The sequence below is a fragment of the Echinops telfairi genome, unplaced genomic scaffold (assembly GCF_000313985.2).
Source record: "Echinops telfairi isolate 266 unplaced genomic scaffold, ASM31398v2 ScPeMD7_7400;HRSCAF=8409, whole genome shotgun sequence".
Classification (NCBI taxonomy): domain Eukaryota; kingdom Metazoa; phylum Chordata; class Mammalia; order Afrosoricida; family Tenrecidae; genus Echinops; species Echinops telfairi.
The window spans coordinates 33,619,542-33,635,898 of NW_022111300.1; the positions used below are offsets into that span (position 1 = coordinate 33,619,542).

General features: G+C 52.2%; 1 protein-coding gene across 1 annotated transcript in view; it reads right to left on the minus strand.

Annotated features, from left to right (window-relative positions):
- Nucleotides 1-263: 263 nt before the first annotated feature.
- The window catches only part of LOXHD1 (lipoxygenase homology PLAT domains 1), a 150,763-nt gene continuing 134,669 nt past the window's right edge, over nucleotides 264-16,357 (minus strand). Inside the window, exons 38-41 of the mRNA XM_004702968.4 lie at nucleotides 11,904-12,074; nucleotides 9,697-9,829; nucleotides 8,238-8,396; nucleotides 264-744 (exon numbers count right to left, since the gene is read on the minus strand). Of these exons, the coding sequence (XP_004703025.2) occupies nucleotides 264-744; nucleotides 8,238-8,396; nucleotides 9,697-9,829; nucleotides 11,904-12,074 (944 nt within the window). The remainder of the gene's footprint in view (nucleotides 745-8,237; nucleotides 8,397-9,696; nucleotides 9,830-11,903; nucleotides 12,075-16,357) is intronic.

The following is a 16,357-nucleotide window of genomic DNA, read 5'->3' on the forward strand; positions in this document are numbered from 1 at the left end:
AGCACGGCCCCCCGTGGGCTTCCAAGACTGTAAGTCTTCATGGGCGTAGAAGGCCTCCGCTTTCTCCCGCAGGTTCTCCCATAGCAGCCCAACGGGTCGCCCCCTGTATCACCATGCTGGTTCTGAGTCCCGTTGGCCCAGAAGCCTGGGGCAGGGAGGCAGGACCCCATCACTAGTCAGTCGCAGAAGCCCCCTCGGGCCCCCAGGTCCAGCTCCAGGGAAGGCCAAGCTGGGGGTGGGGCTGAGATGTGGTCCGGGGCGTCTCAGACCGAAGGGAAGAGTTCTCTCCAGGTGAGCCCGTCGCCACGCTTCCTGTCCAGCCACTGGCCACAGTTGAAGATGGTGGCCACGCCGGTGCTGGTGTTGGTGACCTCCATCTTCTCCAGCAGCCAGCCTGAGTAGTGGCCGCTGCTGTCGTGCTCCGCCCGCACCTTGCGCAGCTCGCCCAGCTCCAGCGTCTCCAGGAAGAAGCGGTCCGTGCTGCCCCGCTCAAAGAGGTCGCGCCTCTTCTGCTTCAGCTCTCGCTTGCCCGTGTCCCCATTGGCCCCGAAGATGGTCACAAAGACATTGGCATCCGTGCCTGCGCCTGGCTCGTAGCCGGTCGTCACGATGACCTCGTACTTGACGGGCACCAGGCTCTGCACCTTGCTGGCGAAGCTCTCCGTCACCTTGGTGACCTCAAACACCTTGAAGTATTTCCTCTTCCTCTTGAGTGGGATGAGGGTGTCACAGTTAAAGAAGTACCTGCAAGGAGGAGAAGGGGAGGGCAGGGCTCAGTGGACCCCTGTTGAAGGCAGCATCCTTGTCACAGGATCTCCCAGTCATTCAGAGATGGGTGTTTTTCTCCACCAAAAACTCACTGCCATGGAGTGGATGCTGACTCGCCGCGACCCTCTAGGACAGGGTAGAACTGCCCCTGTGTGTTTCCAAGACTGTAACTCTCCACGGGAGTAGAGAGCCCCATCTTTCTCCTGAGGAGCGACGGATGGTTTTGAACTGCGGACCTTGTAGTCAGCAGCCCAATGCAGAACCACTATGCCACCAGGGTCCCTTGGTGTTTTTGCTCCAGGCATAACTGGATATCGGGGCCAGGAATCTTCTAATTAAATGGGAGCATGGGGCCTTGTTTGTCTGAAACTTCACAGTGGAGTGGAGCCTTCATTTCATCCCTCTAGTTGCTCCTGGGTTCTTCTTTTATTTTTTCCCCTTCACACTCCATATTCCATCTGGCAGCCAACCCTCTGGATTCTTTAAAATACATGCAGCACCGGCCTAGGCAAAAAAGCATTCAGCAGCTCATTACCTACACTGTTACCTCTCTTGTCCAACTCACCTTCACTGGCAACCTGCATGGGTCATAAGCCTCCAAAGTGGTCGCCCTGTCTCTTGGTACCTGTGATCTACTCTCTACATAGGACCCACGCCAGCCTGCTGAGATGAGCACCAGAGGGTGTCAGTCTTCCTCAGAGACCCTCCCGTGACCTGCCAGGTCAGGCCAGAGCCCAACACCTCACCATGGCCTTGGAGACTCCACACGGTCTGGCTTGTTTTGGCTCCCCAAGCTTACTCCACTCTAGGCATAGTCATCCCTTTGCCCCCTGTGTGTTTGCCCAGTGCTGCCATCATCGAGGATCTCCTGGGCTGCTACTGTCAGGGTCAGAGGTTCAAACCCACCAGCCGCTCCTCGGGAGAAAGGCGAGGCTGTGTGCTATCAAGATTTACAATCTCAGAAACCCTAAGGAGCAGTTCTACCCGGTCCTATATAGGGCTACTATAAACTGGAATGGGCTCAATGGCAGGGTTTTTTTTGGGGGGGGGTGTTTGAAGGGGTGTGTGTGTGTCACCTTTGGAAGCAGTTACAGAATCCCGGTGACAGAGTCCAATAGAAACATGACAGTGAGTTCCACAATTTCCAAGAAGGCTGTCAGAAGGCACAACAGGAGGACAGTGCAAGGGGGCCTGGGGTCTGGCTGCATTCCTGTCACCCACCACCAGTGTGACCCCTGGGAAGACACACTCCCTCTCTGGGCTTTGGTCTCCCCACTGGCAACACTAGAGGTTTGGACATATATGAGCTTCTCACGCTGAATGGCTCATCTTCTGAGAGCTTTGCAAATAAGTCATGTGGCACTGCTTAATGGCTTTGGATGCAGCACCCAAAGGGTGTGCCCATCAGTGTGGAGCCAAAGCCTATTTCCAATTGAACCCCAGGTGGGAAATCTTGTTCACAGGGCCTATTTCTTTTGAAGCCCTGTCAGGTAAGGGTTGGCCTGCTAGCCACAAGGTCAATAGTTCAAAACTACCAGCTGCTCCATGGGACAAAGATGAGGCTCTCTACTCCTGGAAGGAGTATACCCCTAGGTAGGGTCACTATGAGTCAACTCAATGGCAGTGAGCAATGGTTGAGTATTTGGCTTTTAACCAGAAGGCTAGCAGTTCCAATCCACCACGGCTTTCCAAGAAAGAAAAATGCACCTGTCTGCTTCCATAAAGATAGGAAACCGTATGGTGTCGTTCTGCTTGTCTTACAGGGTCACTGGGGGAAGCCTAAGGAGGGAAGCATCTAAAGATTGCTCTTCTCAATTGTATCACTTGGTAAATTGGGATTTCTGTTCTTAGATGCCATGGGGTGGCTCCCAGCTGGTGGCGAGCCACCTATCATAGGGTTCAGCAATGTAGCCACAGGGCTGTCACTGGCTGGTTTTCAAAATCGATCGTCAGGCCTCGCTTTCTATATGGATGGCCGCTATAAACCACAATCTCTTGAGCCTTGGTGTCATCATGGGCTACGTGTTGGGCTAACTAACTGCAAGATTAGCTCTTCGAAACCACCGGCCACCCTGCACAAGAAAGATGAGGTGTTCTGCTCCTCTACAGAATTAGTCTCCCAAACCCACAGGGGCAGTCCTACCCTGTTCCCGAGGGCCGCTACGAGTCAGCACTGACCCAATGGCAAAGAATTTCTTATAGAAATTTCTTAGCGGGAGATAAATCTGCATTCTTCCTATTTAAATCCTTTACATTTTAATTCTTTAAGTATGCTCACTACTTCACATAGTTCTATGTAAGTGCACAGGTGCACTTCTTTTAATACACTCTTGTTATTTTCTAGTGGCTTGGGTCCATCTCCTTTCCCCCTCTCATTCCTACTTGAGCCTCCCACCCTCCCCTCAGGTAGCCCATGTGAACTGCTGAGGCTGCAAGTGCCACACTCCCTCCGTTTCCCCCAACCATGTGCACGCTGGCCCCACACAGCCAAGTGGGGGGTGTCAGTGTTTGCCTGACCAAATGGCCTCACATAATACTGGGGTGCTGTATCTTGCTTTTCTCACTCTACAATACTTCCGGGGAATTGCTCCGAGTCATCTGGTACATATTTAATTCATTATTTTTAAGGGAGGAAAAAAGATTCCCTCGTGCAGCTCTAAGGAAATATGTTCTAATAGGCATAAGTATCAAGCCACCAAAATGTGGGACTGAAGGAATTCGCGGAGTCAGGACTGTGGCTGTAGAAGGACATACACCAACTCTTCCCGCTGGAAAGAGGTGACGGCACAAGTAAAGGCAAACACGCATACAACACAACCCACTGAGCATATTATGTCGTCACACAGTAAACAGCCATCTAAGGTGCATCTGTCGGTACCCCTCCCCGCCCCTCTCAGTGTGGAGGATAGAAGAGCAACGAAATTCAAAGGCATAAAGAAACAATGAATGCAACGAACAAATGGACCCATCCGACAGCAGCCTCCACGTCCTGAGCCCAGAACTAGACGGTGCGCAGCTACCGCTACCAACTGCTTTGAGAAAGAGCTCAGCAGAAGGTCTTAGATCCAACAATGCACTGCCTCAAGTTGAATCGGAGCCCCAGCGACCCTTTCAGACAGAGTAGAAGGGCCCCGTTGGGTTTCTGAGACTTTACATCCTGCTAGGAGCAGACAGCCTCGTCTTTCTCCAGCAAAGTCCTGGGTCAGAGGCACTGCCACGGGGTTGATGCGGACTCACAGCAAGCCTACAGGGCAGGGTAGAGCAGCCACTGTGGGTTTCTGAGACAAACTATGGGCGCAGAAAGCGCCCCCCTTTCTCCCGCCGAGCAGCTGGTGTTTCAAACTGCCAGCCTTGCAGTTTGTAGCCCAACATGTAACCACGATGCCACCAGGGCTCCCATACAGTTCTTCCTGGAAGGGGGCAAAAGTGGACGAGAGGTCAAAATCATGGAGACACCCAGGCTCCAGTTGGACAGAGACCCTTGGAATCCCCCAACAGGCACTCCTAGAAGAGAGATGCGTGAACCTTAATGGAAGCCCAAGTCCAGGCATGAGTTGGGGACATGTCTGCCTCAGAGACAGCGATTATGCTCTGTTGGTGGGTAAACTGGGCGGCACAACATGCCAATGGGGGAAAAATGCTTAACAATACTTATATAGAACCCAACGGAAGAAAAAGCCTGGTACTATGTTCGTAATTGTACACTTTTTACCTAGATTCTATCCAGTCCTTACTGACTCGGGCCACACACTACAGACAACTGGGATACAGAGTCTTTCCTTTAAGGCTCACGACATCCTTCATAGGCCACCCCAGGATTCAATATGGAAACCCTGCTAAGTGACCTGGGCTTTACCTTAAATGATCTGGCGTGTGGAATTGGTGGCCGTTGGTCTGTGGTTCAGATCTCTTGCTTTGAGGGTGCCCTGGGCTACCATATGCTTACTATTTTATGCTCTCTGTTTTCAATGACACGTGTTAGTCTGACACGTGTGATTTTGTGTCTGTAAATGAGCATTAGTAAAGTTTTGCCCTCTTCCCAATATTCAGTGTTCATGTAAACAACATCCAGCAGTTTTCATTTCTATGCTATTGCTAAATTAGTGATACTAGCAACAGAATCACCTTATGAAAATAAATTGTACAGTTCCCTTTGATGAACTATTTTCCCTTATATTAAATATTTTCATTACCTATGAGCTATTAAGTTGTTATAAAATGGTAGCGACATCTCTAAAGTAAAACAGAAACAAATATAAATCATAGATATATTAATGGATTTGGGGCTCACACTTAATCATAGCCCTAATCTAAAAATCAGTAGTCATGACATGGCCCTACTTGATACTCAGCCTCATGAAGAGATTGCTGAAGATATGGGTGCTATAGCAGTTTGGTGGAGAAATCAGACGGTGCCTGGCTATCAGAAATACAGTACCTGGGGTCTTAAAGCTTTCTCTTAAAACAAGCAGCCATTTTGAGTGAGGCATCAACTAAGTCCACATGGAAAGAAGCACATCAGCCTGTGTGGCTCCAAAGACTGAAAATAATAAAATCGACATCCAGAGGAGAGGATGGTATCAGAGCTTAAACAGTGACACCTGGTTTGCAGAAGGCTATGGAAGGCGGTGGAAGCCCAAATGCATTTGCAGGATCCCTCCATGGATTGCGCCTCTGGTGACTCCCGAGTCTAGTCCAGGAATATAAACCGCCCGGCTGTCAGACGGACAACACTGCGGAGTCAGTATGAGAGGTGTAGTTTGGTTAAAATGCAACGTCCTATAATTTGATCTCCCTCTTGACCCATTTTAAAGTTGCTTCAGTTTTCTCTACGTTCTGCTTTCTCTTTGATTGAGGGTTTTCTCTGTGGCATTTTGTCATTATTGTTTTTGTTTGCTTTCAGTTTTTGTTTTGTGTGAGTTTCTAGATATGAAATCCAGGAGAGGTAAATCTAGAGAGACAATGACTGGGGTAATAATCTCCTAGGCCCTAAAGACTTAGGGTATGGCAGGGGAGGCTGTGGGAAATGGGGAGCCAACGGCAGTGAGTCTGAGAAAGAAGAAAATGTTCTGAAATGGATTGTGGTGATAAATGCATAATCCTTATAGTTAATATGATTGAACTATTAAGTTGTATGATGGATGACTACATGCCAATAAAACCTTTTTTTGTTAAAGCCTCCTGAAAAATAGGAACTGAAATTACATTCCTTTATAATTCTTGGAGATGCAACTCTGGCTAGTGTGGTTAGAAATGCATTATGGATTCATATACCACACTGTAATGTGCCCTGGTGGCCTAGTGGGCTAAAGTTGAGTGGCTAATTTTAAGGTGGACAGTTCAAACCCACCAGATGCTTTGAGAGAGGAAGATGAAAAAACAATTCCGGGGTTTTTTTGGAGGGGTCTCCCTCGGATACTCGCCCTGGTGGAGCAGTGGCTTTGAGCTGGACTGCGATCTGGGTGGATGGCCGTGAAAGCACCCGCAGCTCCCCGGGATAACGACTGGCGTGTCTACCCCACTGCCAGCAGCGACCGTCTCAGACACTCAGGGGCGTTGTCGCTGAGTCAGCATCGACGCGACGGCAGGGGCTCTGGTTTGGTTTTTGCCCACAGCTGTACGGTGGTCTCCGCTCACAATGACTGTAAGACAGTCGACCTGCCCATGGGCTGTCCAGGGCCCTTGGTCTTTAGAGACGTGCACTGCCAGGCCTTTGGTGGGTTGGAATCGCAGCCTTTTGCCTAGCAGCTGAGCACTGTAAACATGACGCCTCCTCTTTTCAGCGTCGGCAGAGAGAAACAGAGCCACGCATCACTGGGTTGCGTACCAGGGCGCCTTTAGCTATGGCTGTGCGCTATTGGCTTACAACCACGGAAGTCGGTCATCTCACGGTTCTGAAAACCAGCTCCCCTGGACTGAGACCAGTTGCCAGCAGGGCTCTGGGGGTGAATCTATCCTCATCTGCACCCCCCCGTCTCTGCCCTGGGACTGCCACATGGCCTGCCCTTCTCCAGAGCAGGCACACTTCCCCTCTGCTCCCTCTTCTACATGCTGCTGGACCTGCACAGCCACGCCCTCTCACCAGCTTCTACTGGCACAACTTGGCAACATTGGTGGCATTCCTCACGTTGCCTAACCAGCCTCATCCTCCTTCTTTCAAGTGTCCACCACCGTTGACCTAAACTCACTGCCTGGAAAAGGCCTTACCTACCCTTCCAAGCAACGTTTCCTGAATGAAATGGTAATTTCGCTTTAGGCCTTCCACTTCATTTTATGTTAATGCCTGTAGGGGGTTGACAGGAGCCGGATCAGCTGCCACCCTCCCCTGCTATGATACTGGAAGGAGTGCTGGCCTGGCCCTGACTTGCTGGGAGGGAGGTGGTCACCTAGCTCTCCGGTCAGCCTAGCACTGGTGCAGGCAGCCCAGCCCGGCTGGTTTTTCTTCCAGGGCTGGTTTTTATTGGAAAGCAGCCTCACAGCAGTTACAGCCTGAGAAAGATGCCTAGAGGCAGGACCCCTCCTACCCACGTCCAGAGAGGGCAGCGGGGGCATCCAGGCGTCTACAGTCACACGCGGCGCTTGCTCAGACAGAGTCTGCGCCGGAGCCAACAGCTGAGGGGCCCCCTTGCCTGGGAGGAGGCTCCTGGATGCTGCTCCCGGATGATACCTGGCCTGGCTCGAGGGCTCCCTAGCACCCTTCTAGGGAAACGGTTCCAGGGTATGGGTGTGCAAGAGGCTGAGACGAGCTGGGTCAGTCCCTGAGGGACCTAGTGGGGCAGGGCGGGGGGGCAAGGGGGCACCCCAGGCACAGAGCAGAACAGGTGGCCTGCTGCAGTATGCAGGTTGCACACCCTCCCTCCTGGGCCTCCCCACCCTTGCTCTGCTCCTCCGGTTCCTTCTCAGAGCCTTTGCCGCCGTCCAGAGCTTCGGGTTCTCCAAGCATCCAGTGCGGCCATCCAGCAGGTTTAATTAGACAAAGTGGTGTCTGTGGCTATGTTGCTCAGGTAACAAAGACCCTTAATCCCCCAGAAAGCCCCTGAATGGGAAATGCAAAGCCCAGTATCTGGGGGATAAGGAGGCAGGTGGGCTTTAGGGTTTACCCCGGCTTGCCTCCAGGCCCTGCTCTGCCCACACCAGGTTTGTTAGGAACGTGATGGAAGGGCACATCTCTTCAGGCTGGCCCTGTCTGAATTTCTGTGTCTTTTAAGGAAGCACCTGTGGGTTAAAGAGCTGGGCGCGCCCGAGCTCACCTGGTCTAGTCCCTTTCTCTGAGGGGCAGTCAACCGTTCAGATACCAGTGCACCTGCCTCTTCCTCCCCCGTCTCATGAGACTCCTCATCCAAGGGCTTGGCCTCACAGGGGACAGCCTCCGTGAACCCTGCCTCCGTTTCTCCCCCGCTGAGCAGGCAAGGGACCCTTTCCAAGAGCTGGGGGAGGGGGTGGGTGGGGGCAGGGGCCACCGCACATACACGTTGCCGTACTCCATCTCAGTGATGGTGATGGTCTTCACATGCCAGACTAGCTCTCTCTTGGGGATGAAGCGGTCCTCCCGGGTCAGATGGCCCACGCAGAGAGAGGCAATGTCCCCCAGGTAGACACTGTCAAACTCAAACGTGTCTGTAGTCCCCCTGCAGGAAATACATGAGGCCAATGAGCTGATGATACCAATAAGCATTTATTGTGTGCCTACTGCATTCCACACCCTGGGCTCAGGAACAGAGCTAGAATGTAAGCGGGACCCAAGGTCGCGCTCGGAGCCCTTGAGGAGCTCCGGTTAATTCTAAAGCAAGGTATAATCATAGCAGGCACAAAGCCCGGCAGCCTCCTGCCTCCAGTCCAGCATGTGGGCATTCCATGTGGCAGATGGAGCTGTGGGAATAGGTGAGTGCCCGGGACCTGGGGGCACCTGAGCTGGGGGGAGGGGGGAGGGGGGAAGGGGCAGTGGGTGGCAGGATTCAGACAACAGAGGGAGGAGGGGACCAGAAGGAGGGGGTGCTTCCTGAGGTGGTCCAACTTTGGCAAAATGAGAGCAATGGGATTCCTGGGCGTGGAGGCACAGAATCGGGGTTCGATGTCAACCAGCATAGGTCCGTAACAAGCTGGCTTGTGTGGCATTGGGGCTCAGGGGCGGGAAAGGCGGCAGGCTGCGCTGGTCCCAAGTGGCAGTCTGAGGTGCTCAGAGGTACCTGGCAGCCAAAATTTGCTCTTCTCTACTAACTCCACTAAAGGGAGTTAGTAGATGGGGTGGGATGTTCGCACCCACCAGGGGTGCCAGGTGAGAAAGGGCTGGCCATCTGCTCCCCCTAGGGACAGTCAGAAAACCCTGGAGTCCTTGGACACGGGCGTGGGGGTGAGAAGTGACTCATTAGCAGGGAGGGCTTCGGTCGCCTCTCCCCCATCCCTTTAAAGTACTCAGAAGTTGTCCTGAAGTCGAGGAGATGTGAATCACAGTGAGATTGGAGGCGGGAGGAGACTTTCTATGAGCAGTTCGGAGGCAGCAGGGCGATGAATGGGGCACGTGAGCCTTGAGAGGCAGCCAGAGGGGAAGGAGGAGAGGTTCTCCCATGAGTACCATGGTGACTGGAATGGCGAGTCTGCCTGCTAATTTGACTTTCTGTAAGCATCGGCAGGCTCCCGCTCCTTCCCCTCAGTGACACCTCATATCTGTGATGCTCTGGATGCTTGTTCTCGGGGAGGATTTTACTTCTGGCCTGGCACTGTGTGTCTGTGGGGGGGGACGACCCTTGCGATGGATGTGCTCCTTGGCCCGCAGTCCTGCCCTGGAAGCACCTGCTCAGTCCAGGAGCTAGCCCAGGCCCCGCACATGGTGGGAGCGGAGACCCAAGTGGTACCCTGGCCCCACCAAAGGAGCCATTCCGGAGCCCCGGCCGCCACCGCCACCCCTGCCCATCAGGCCCTGCGTCCTACTTCCTGAAGGCCCTCTGTCTGGAGGAGTTTTCCACCAGGAACTCTTTGGATCGGTTCTTCCTGCCCTCCAAGATGAGCCAGACGTTCTCCCTGGTTTCGCCGCCGTTGCCCGTTTCAATGACGATCTCGTAGGCTGGAACGGAGGAGGTGGCAGAGGGTCAGCAGGGAGGAAGTCACCGCCCACCACACCGGGCGGGCGGGAGCTCTGGTCCTTCCAGTCTCTCAGGCCACAGCCCAGGGCTGGGGAAGGCTCTACAAAGAGACTCTGCCTTGATACAGGGGGCCGGTTGGGTTGCGGTTCCCATTTTACTGATAGTAGCAACTTCCTTGCTGCACCAACATGGGGGTGGAGGGGCGGCAGGGGGTGTCTCTGGGACCATGCACCAGCCACTGGCCCACCGCCTCCCACTAGGAAGCAGGAGATGGGGTGAGCATTCCAGGATGCTGGGGCCTGGCTCCCACAGACAAACAAGGCCCTGGATGTAGAACGGAATGTTGTGCTGAGAGAAGGAGGTGAGGCGGGGGCCCGGCCCAAGACTCAAAGAGAGCTTTGAACTCCTCGGGCACACAGCCCCTCTCCCAGCCTGGTGCCACCCTCAGTGTCATTGCCACCTCGGGGGAGTCCCAGGTAAGGTGGGCGCCCACTCAATCTGGGAGATACTAAAACTCCATTTCTGGCCCCCGACTCAAACTCTAATTCCTATTGGACAGAGTGCGGTCGCCTGGCAACAGAGGGCCAAAGAACCATGGGCTGCGAGGAGCCACGGGGATCCCCTTCACCTCTCCAAGCCCCCCTCCTAGTGCTCCCTCTGCTGTGCTCTTACTGACCAGCAACTACCTACGGAGGCTGTGAAGTTCCCCCAGCATGCAGCTCCACGACTGCCTAGGGGCCTCCACAAAGCTGGCTCCTGGAGGTCTACAAAGAGACTAGAGCGGGTGCAAAAGCAATCAAATGAACCAGTGGACACCGAGCTGTGTGTAACACCTCAAATAAGGCTGGGCACCAGTGACGTCTGGCAAATGCAAGGGCAGACAACTCACCTCTCAACAAGGCAGGGGGCCCGGCAGGAAACTGGGCAGATGGGCCCTCAGCCCTTGTTTGCATGCTGGGGGGCATCGGAGCTCACGACCTCACCGAGCAGCTGACATCAGCTCATTTGGGTGGTGTGGAAGAGGGGAGGCTCCATGCTTCCTCCCCATGCTGTAGGACTGTCTAGCCAGGGACTACATTTCCCAGCTGCCCTTGCAGCTACATGGAGTCCCAGGGCTAGTGCTCACCAATGGAATGCGAGCTCATGTGTTACGAAGGGAGTATGGGTCTTGTCCGGAGCTCATGTGTTACGAAGGGAGTATGGGTCTTGTCCGCGCTCACTTGGCCCCTCCCCAAGAAACTTGGAAGCCACGTGTTGACAACGGCCGGCAGCGACCCACAAGGCAACGAAAGTTGGGTCCCCGAGTTACCACATGGAAGACCTGCAAACTCCAAACACGGCCACTGGGCTGTTGACGGCCTGAGTGAGAAGCAAAGCTCCTGGTGCTGAGCCACTGCGATTGCGAGGTTCGTCTCTTACTGCAGCTCGAGTTCCGAGAACAGCCAAGGTCGGAGAACCCCTGCTTGGCAGCAGGCTCTGCCTCTGGGAAGGCTCTGCCTTCTTTGAGCTTGCTGGACCCACACCCTGGCCTCTGTATTAAACCCTGGTCTTTGTGGTCATCTACCTTCGGGGGCTACGACTCTTTCCCTTCAAATAGCACCCGAGGAAGGGACCACAGAGTGAGTGGCTGCTGGAGAAGCTGGCTCCCTGCACATTCTGCTTCCAGAAAGACTTGACGTGGCAGCTGCTGCCACAGCTAGCAACTGGATGGAGTCCAGGATAGAAATAACCGGAGCAGACTTCATGTCAACCTGCCCAGCCCGGCCCAGGCCAGACTTTAAGGGTGGGTTTTCCTGCTACCTAATTAGTCCCTGTCATTCAGGACCATGAGCTGCCATTTGCATCTAGGCAGCACCTTCCAGGTTCGCCAAGCAGCTCCTCAATGGCAGCCCTTTCCTTGGGCAGCTGACCCCTCTCCAGCTCTGACCATGAGCTCCCATAACAGTACTACCCCCACCCCAGGGCTGACTCCCATCTGACTCTGAAGACTCAGGTCGGGCATCACAAGAGGGTTGCTCCGCCCCACCCCACCTCCACCTGCCCCCTTCCACATACTGGTCTCCTCCAGCTCGTCCTGGATCTCGTTGTTGGCACAGGCAAAGTCCCGCAGTATCTGCCTGTCGCCCTCACTCCTGGAGAGCCAGCAGTCACATTGGAAGCGGAAGGTCTCATCTCGGGAGTTGTCCTTCACGTCGACATAGCTCAGGTGCCAACCAGGAAACATCCCTGGAAGACATTGGGGGGCATAGAGGCTGAGCAGGCTCCCTCCTCTCCTTTCACATTCTCACGCCCCACCCCGAGCTCCCACCCAGTCTGTGTGGCCCTGGGCAGGCCCTCTCTCCTCTGGGTCCTGGTTTCCTGGTTGATGAAATGTGGGCCATGGGTGAGATGGGTCCTGCGGGCTCCTCCGGACCAGAGAGTGTAATTCCCAACGGTTCCAATGCTTATTTTAAGGAAAGAGACTCAAGAGCTCTGGGCCACTGCGGGGCCCAGTCTTTCCAGGCCAGAGATGGCAGATGACATGAGAGCCGGACTGGCTGCCCGGCACCCCCAGGACGGGCAGCTGCTGGTTCCCAGTGCTATGCCACACCGGATGGGATGAAAGGGCCCACTTCGCGTTTGGATATTTCCGGCCACCTTCAGCTTGACTCCAGGCCCCTTAACTTTCACTCCAATAGGGAATGACTCTGATATACACCCCCCATGCCTTTGTAGTCTTCTTTTATTTCTTACTGTGAATGAGGCGAAGGTTTACAGAGCCAGTGAACAGTTCTACAGTCAACAAACCCGATCTTGCGTCGACTCATCAACTGCAATCAACAGTTGCGTCCCTTTGGCATTTCCTCCCGCCTTGTCCTTTCAGGCTCGAAACTCCTCCTCTGCTCAAGTGTTCACCGAGCTCCTACGCAGCGTGGGCTCGCGGGGTTCCTACCTGCCCGTTCCCTTGGCCTTGGACACAGATGGACCAGGAAGGAAACTTTTGCTACTGAGGCCTGGGCTCTGCCTGTCTGGTTTCAAGTGTTCCTCTGACCTCTCCAGGTAGGCTTTAGAGCACAGGACCATGTACCAGCACGCTTTTTGTAACAGGTTTCATTTTTGTTGTGGCTGTGGACAGCAGTAACGGGAAAGCACCTACCAAGTCAATCATTTCTGCATGTACAACGCAGGGATTTAGATGATGTACTTCAAGGTAGGCAACCATTTCACGGCTTTTCCAGCTTGTTCCCCTGCCATTCCACAAACTCACCCAGCCCTCAGGGTCCCAGCTAACGTTCCGAATCACTCTTGTCGAAAGACCACAGTGCTCAAGGCAGACATTCTTTACCGATGAAACCGCTGTTTGGCTCTAAGAAAACGTCAGCCGATGTTTCTTATTGAAGGCTTAAAGCTTATTGCAGGGCCAGAAAATTTAGAGTCCCCGAGAATTTGAAGTTTTGTTCTGCACTTTCTCCTTTTGGATCAAGATTCTTTATAGACTCTTTGACCAAGATGTTCAGTAACAGTCGCAAGAATTTCTTGTCTGGAGGCAAGTCTGAAGACTCTCCTTCTCTTGCTCCGGGTGAATCGAGACCAACTGTTGAGCCTTGGATGGCGGCTCGTGCACAAGCTTCCAGGCTACCGACACTACCCAGCAAACTAGAAGGTGGAACAGAAACACTAAGCACGATAGGAAGCCAGCTAACTGAGATGTGCCATGAACTCAGCTCCAGAATCTCCGAGCAAAGGGACTAAGTCCGATGTTTATACATGCAGGCCCAGCCACCTCCCTTCTGTTGCTGTACATGTCTACCCCACAGCTTTTACCAGTTCAACTTTTTACGGGAAAACGACTTACTGACAGTAATGACATTGATCCGCTGTGTGGCCCTCCCCTTACATCCTTGCAATTTTTCTATCCCCATCACAAGAAAGTCTCCTTCCTTCTTGATTGCATTGTAGGGATATGGACACAGAACAGAGCATTTTGGCTTTACCTTCTAAAGTGAACTGCAGTTTTTGTACTCCAGCGCAAACCCTGGAAAATTCTGCTTGGGTAGAAAAGTAATTAACATCATTAAGCAACTCCTTGCTTAAAAGTCAGCCCTGGCACACTGAGGATCCATCTGGTAATCCACATTGCATATACGAGGTCAACATACGCTTTGAAAACGCCCCTCATGCCTAGCCATAATGGAACACAAGAGTCTTCCCACAAGCAGCATCAGCGAAGCTGCTGCCCCAGGGGACACACTGGGAGGTGTCAGATCTGAGTTCCCAACTCAGCACAAGCCCAAACTGGCCACATTCGAATAGCCTCAGGCTGCTCTTTCCTCGCTTACACAATTCAGGGGTTCAAACAGGAGACTGCTGGGATCCTCACAGTTCTACGAATCTGTATTGTGGATGAGAAAGCCTGTAATTCATTTTGCTGTAAGCAATCCTTCATCTCACCAGCGTTTTCATTTTAGAAGCAGCAAGAAGTAGACAAGATGAATTAGAAAATAACATGCGGTGTTATAATTTGTTCAGTATTGTAATAGCTATCTGGGTAATTGAGAATTACAGGGAAGAATTAATCATTTATCTTGATTTTCCTCGACGAACTATATTTCATGGTAATCAAATAGCCCAAGGGCCAATTTTTTTTACAATGGAATTCCAGCTAATCAGTGAATAAGAAATTATCTCACTGACTGTCACCAAGACAATGCTGACTCATAGTGAGGCCCGGTGGATTTCTGAGACTAAACACTTACAGGAGTTGAAAGCCCAGTCTTTCTCCCAAGGAGCTGCTGGTAGTTTTGAACTGTGGACCTTATGGGTCGCAGCCCAGTGTATAACTAACTATACCACCAGGGCTCCACTAAGAAATTATAGAATCAGCAAATCACCATGTGTAACCCCTGGTTGAGTAGTGCTGGCATGACCTGTTAGATGTAGACTTAGGAGGGAACTCCCCAATGGAGCCATTGGGCAGAGAGTCCTTGTATCCACTAGTCAATGTCACCATCAGTAAGAGTGGAGCTGCTGTGTTGTCGGATGCACGACAGGTCTTGCCCTAAAGGAGTCCTCACACCAGCTACAAAGCAGTCTTGCCAAAAGGAAAGCAAAAGTGAACCTCACTCTCATTAAGTTGTAAGTGAATCAAGTTGGAAAGGGACTCTCTGAGAATCACATGGGGTGATGTGGGGTGATGTACATGTGAAAGTGTTAGTGGAAGCGAACCTCCAGCTAATCAGAAATGTGCAGGATGAAGAAGCAAAGAGACAAATCCAGAACACAAGTGCTACAGCTCAGCCGACCCAGTTCCTGCAGCATGTCAATAACACCCATGACCAAAGCCACTGCCACCAAGTCCATTCTGACTGAGAGCCACCCTAGGTCAGGCTCCTGTGGTCGTGAGCCTTTACAGACAGACAGCCTCAACTAGACCCTGTTCTTGATCACAGGAGACAAATGCAGGGCATAGACCTTGTTGGCATCTGGATTCAAACAAAACCCAAAGTACAAAGACATGATTTATGCTGAGGAAATCTGCGTTGGGACTAGAACTTGGATCATACAAAGAAATCAAAAGGTCCATTTCAAAAAGGGAGCCCTGGTAAACGTGGCTATGAAAAAAATGACAATGAGGTCTAGAATTTGACTTTAGAAGCTCTAGAAACCAAGAAGAAAGTCAAGAAGAAAAAGCCAAAAAGAGTAAAGCCACTGTGACAGGTCGTGACGGCCGGAGGATCTGGGGCCAGGCATGTGGGGCAGTTCATGATGTGGATCCCTCGCGTTGGTGTGAGTTTAATTTTTTTTCATAAAAGAAGCATTGAATAAACAAAAAAGCATGGCTTTTGTCCAGGAATCCACATTGTTGTTGTTATTGTTGAAGGCCCTTAGACAAATGTATTTATCCTTATAAAAGTCCATGTAAATCTAATGCCATGGCATCAATGCTGACTCATAGTGACCCTACACGACGGGGTAGAACTGCCCCTGTAGGGTTCTGTGACTGCAGCGTTTTACAGGAGTAGAAAGCCCATCTTTTGCCTGCAGAGTGCCTGATAGTTTAGAACTGTTGACTTTGTGGTTGGTGGCCCAAAGGGTAATTATTCCCCACCAGGGCACCAAATGTCTTATGCAAGGTCGTCAGAAACGTGGCTTGCAATTTAAAAAATGCAATCTATACTCTTAAACGTGACCCAGGGAGAGCTCCGTGAAGGATGTTCTTGGCTGTCTTCACTCGCGGCAGCATTTAAACGCCCACCCTGGCAGAGAACGTGCCTAACGAGGAAGTTGAATTCTCCACCATGGGACCTGGGCTTCTCTGCCCAGGGATGTCACTAGGGTTGAGGTCACCCAGTGTGGGACTCACGGTGCCAACCTCCTCCCCATGGGCCTCCTCTCATGCACAAGACCCTACAGAATTCTGGATAATGTTTAATTGTAACCATACAATAATAATGTGGTAAATGCAGTTGTAAATTACTTAAATGTAATATTCCTTAGATTATATGGCTACTAACAACAAAATCGTTTTT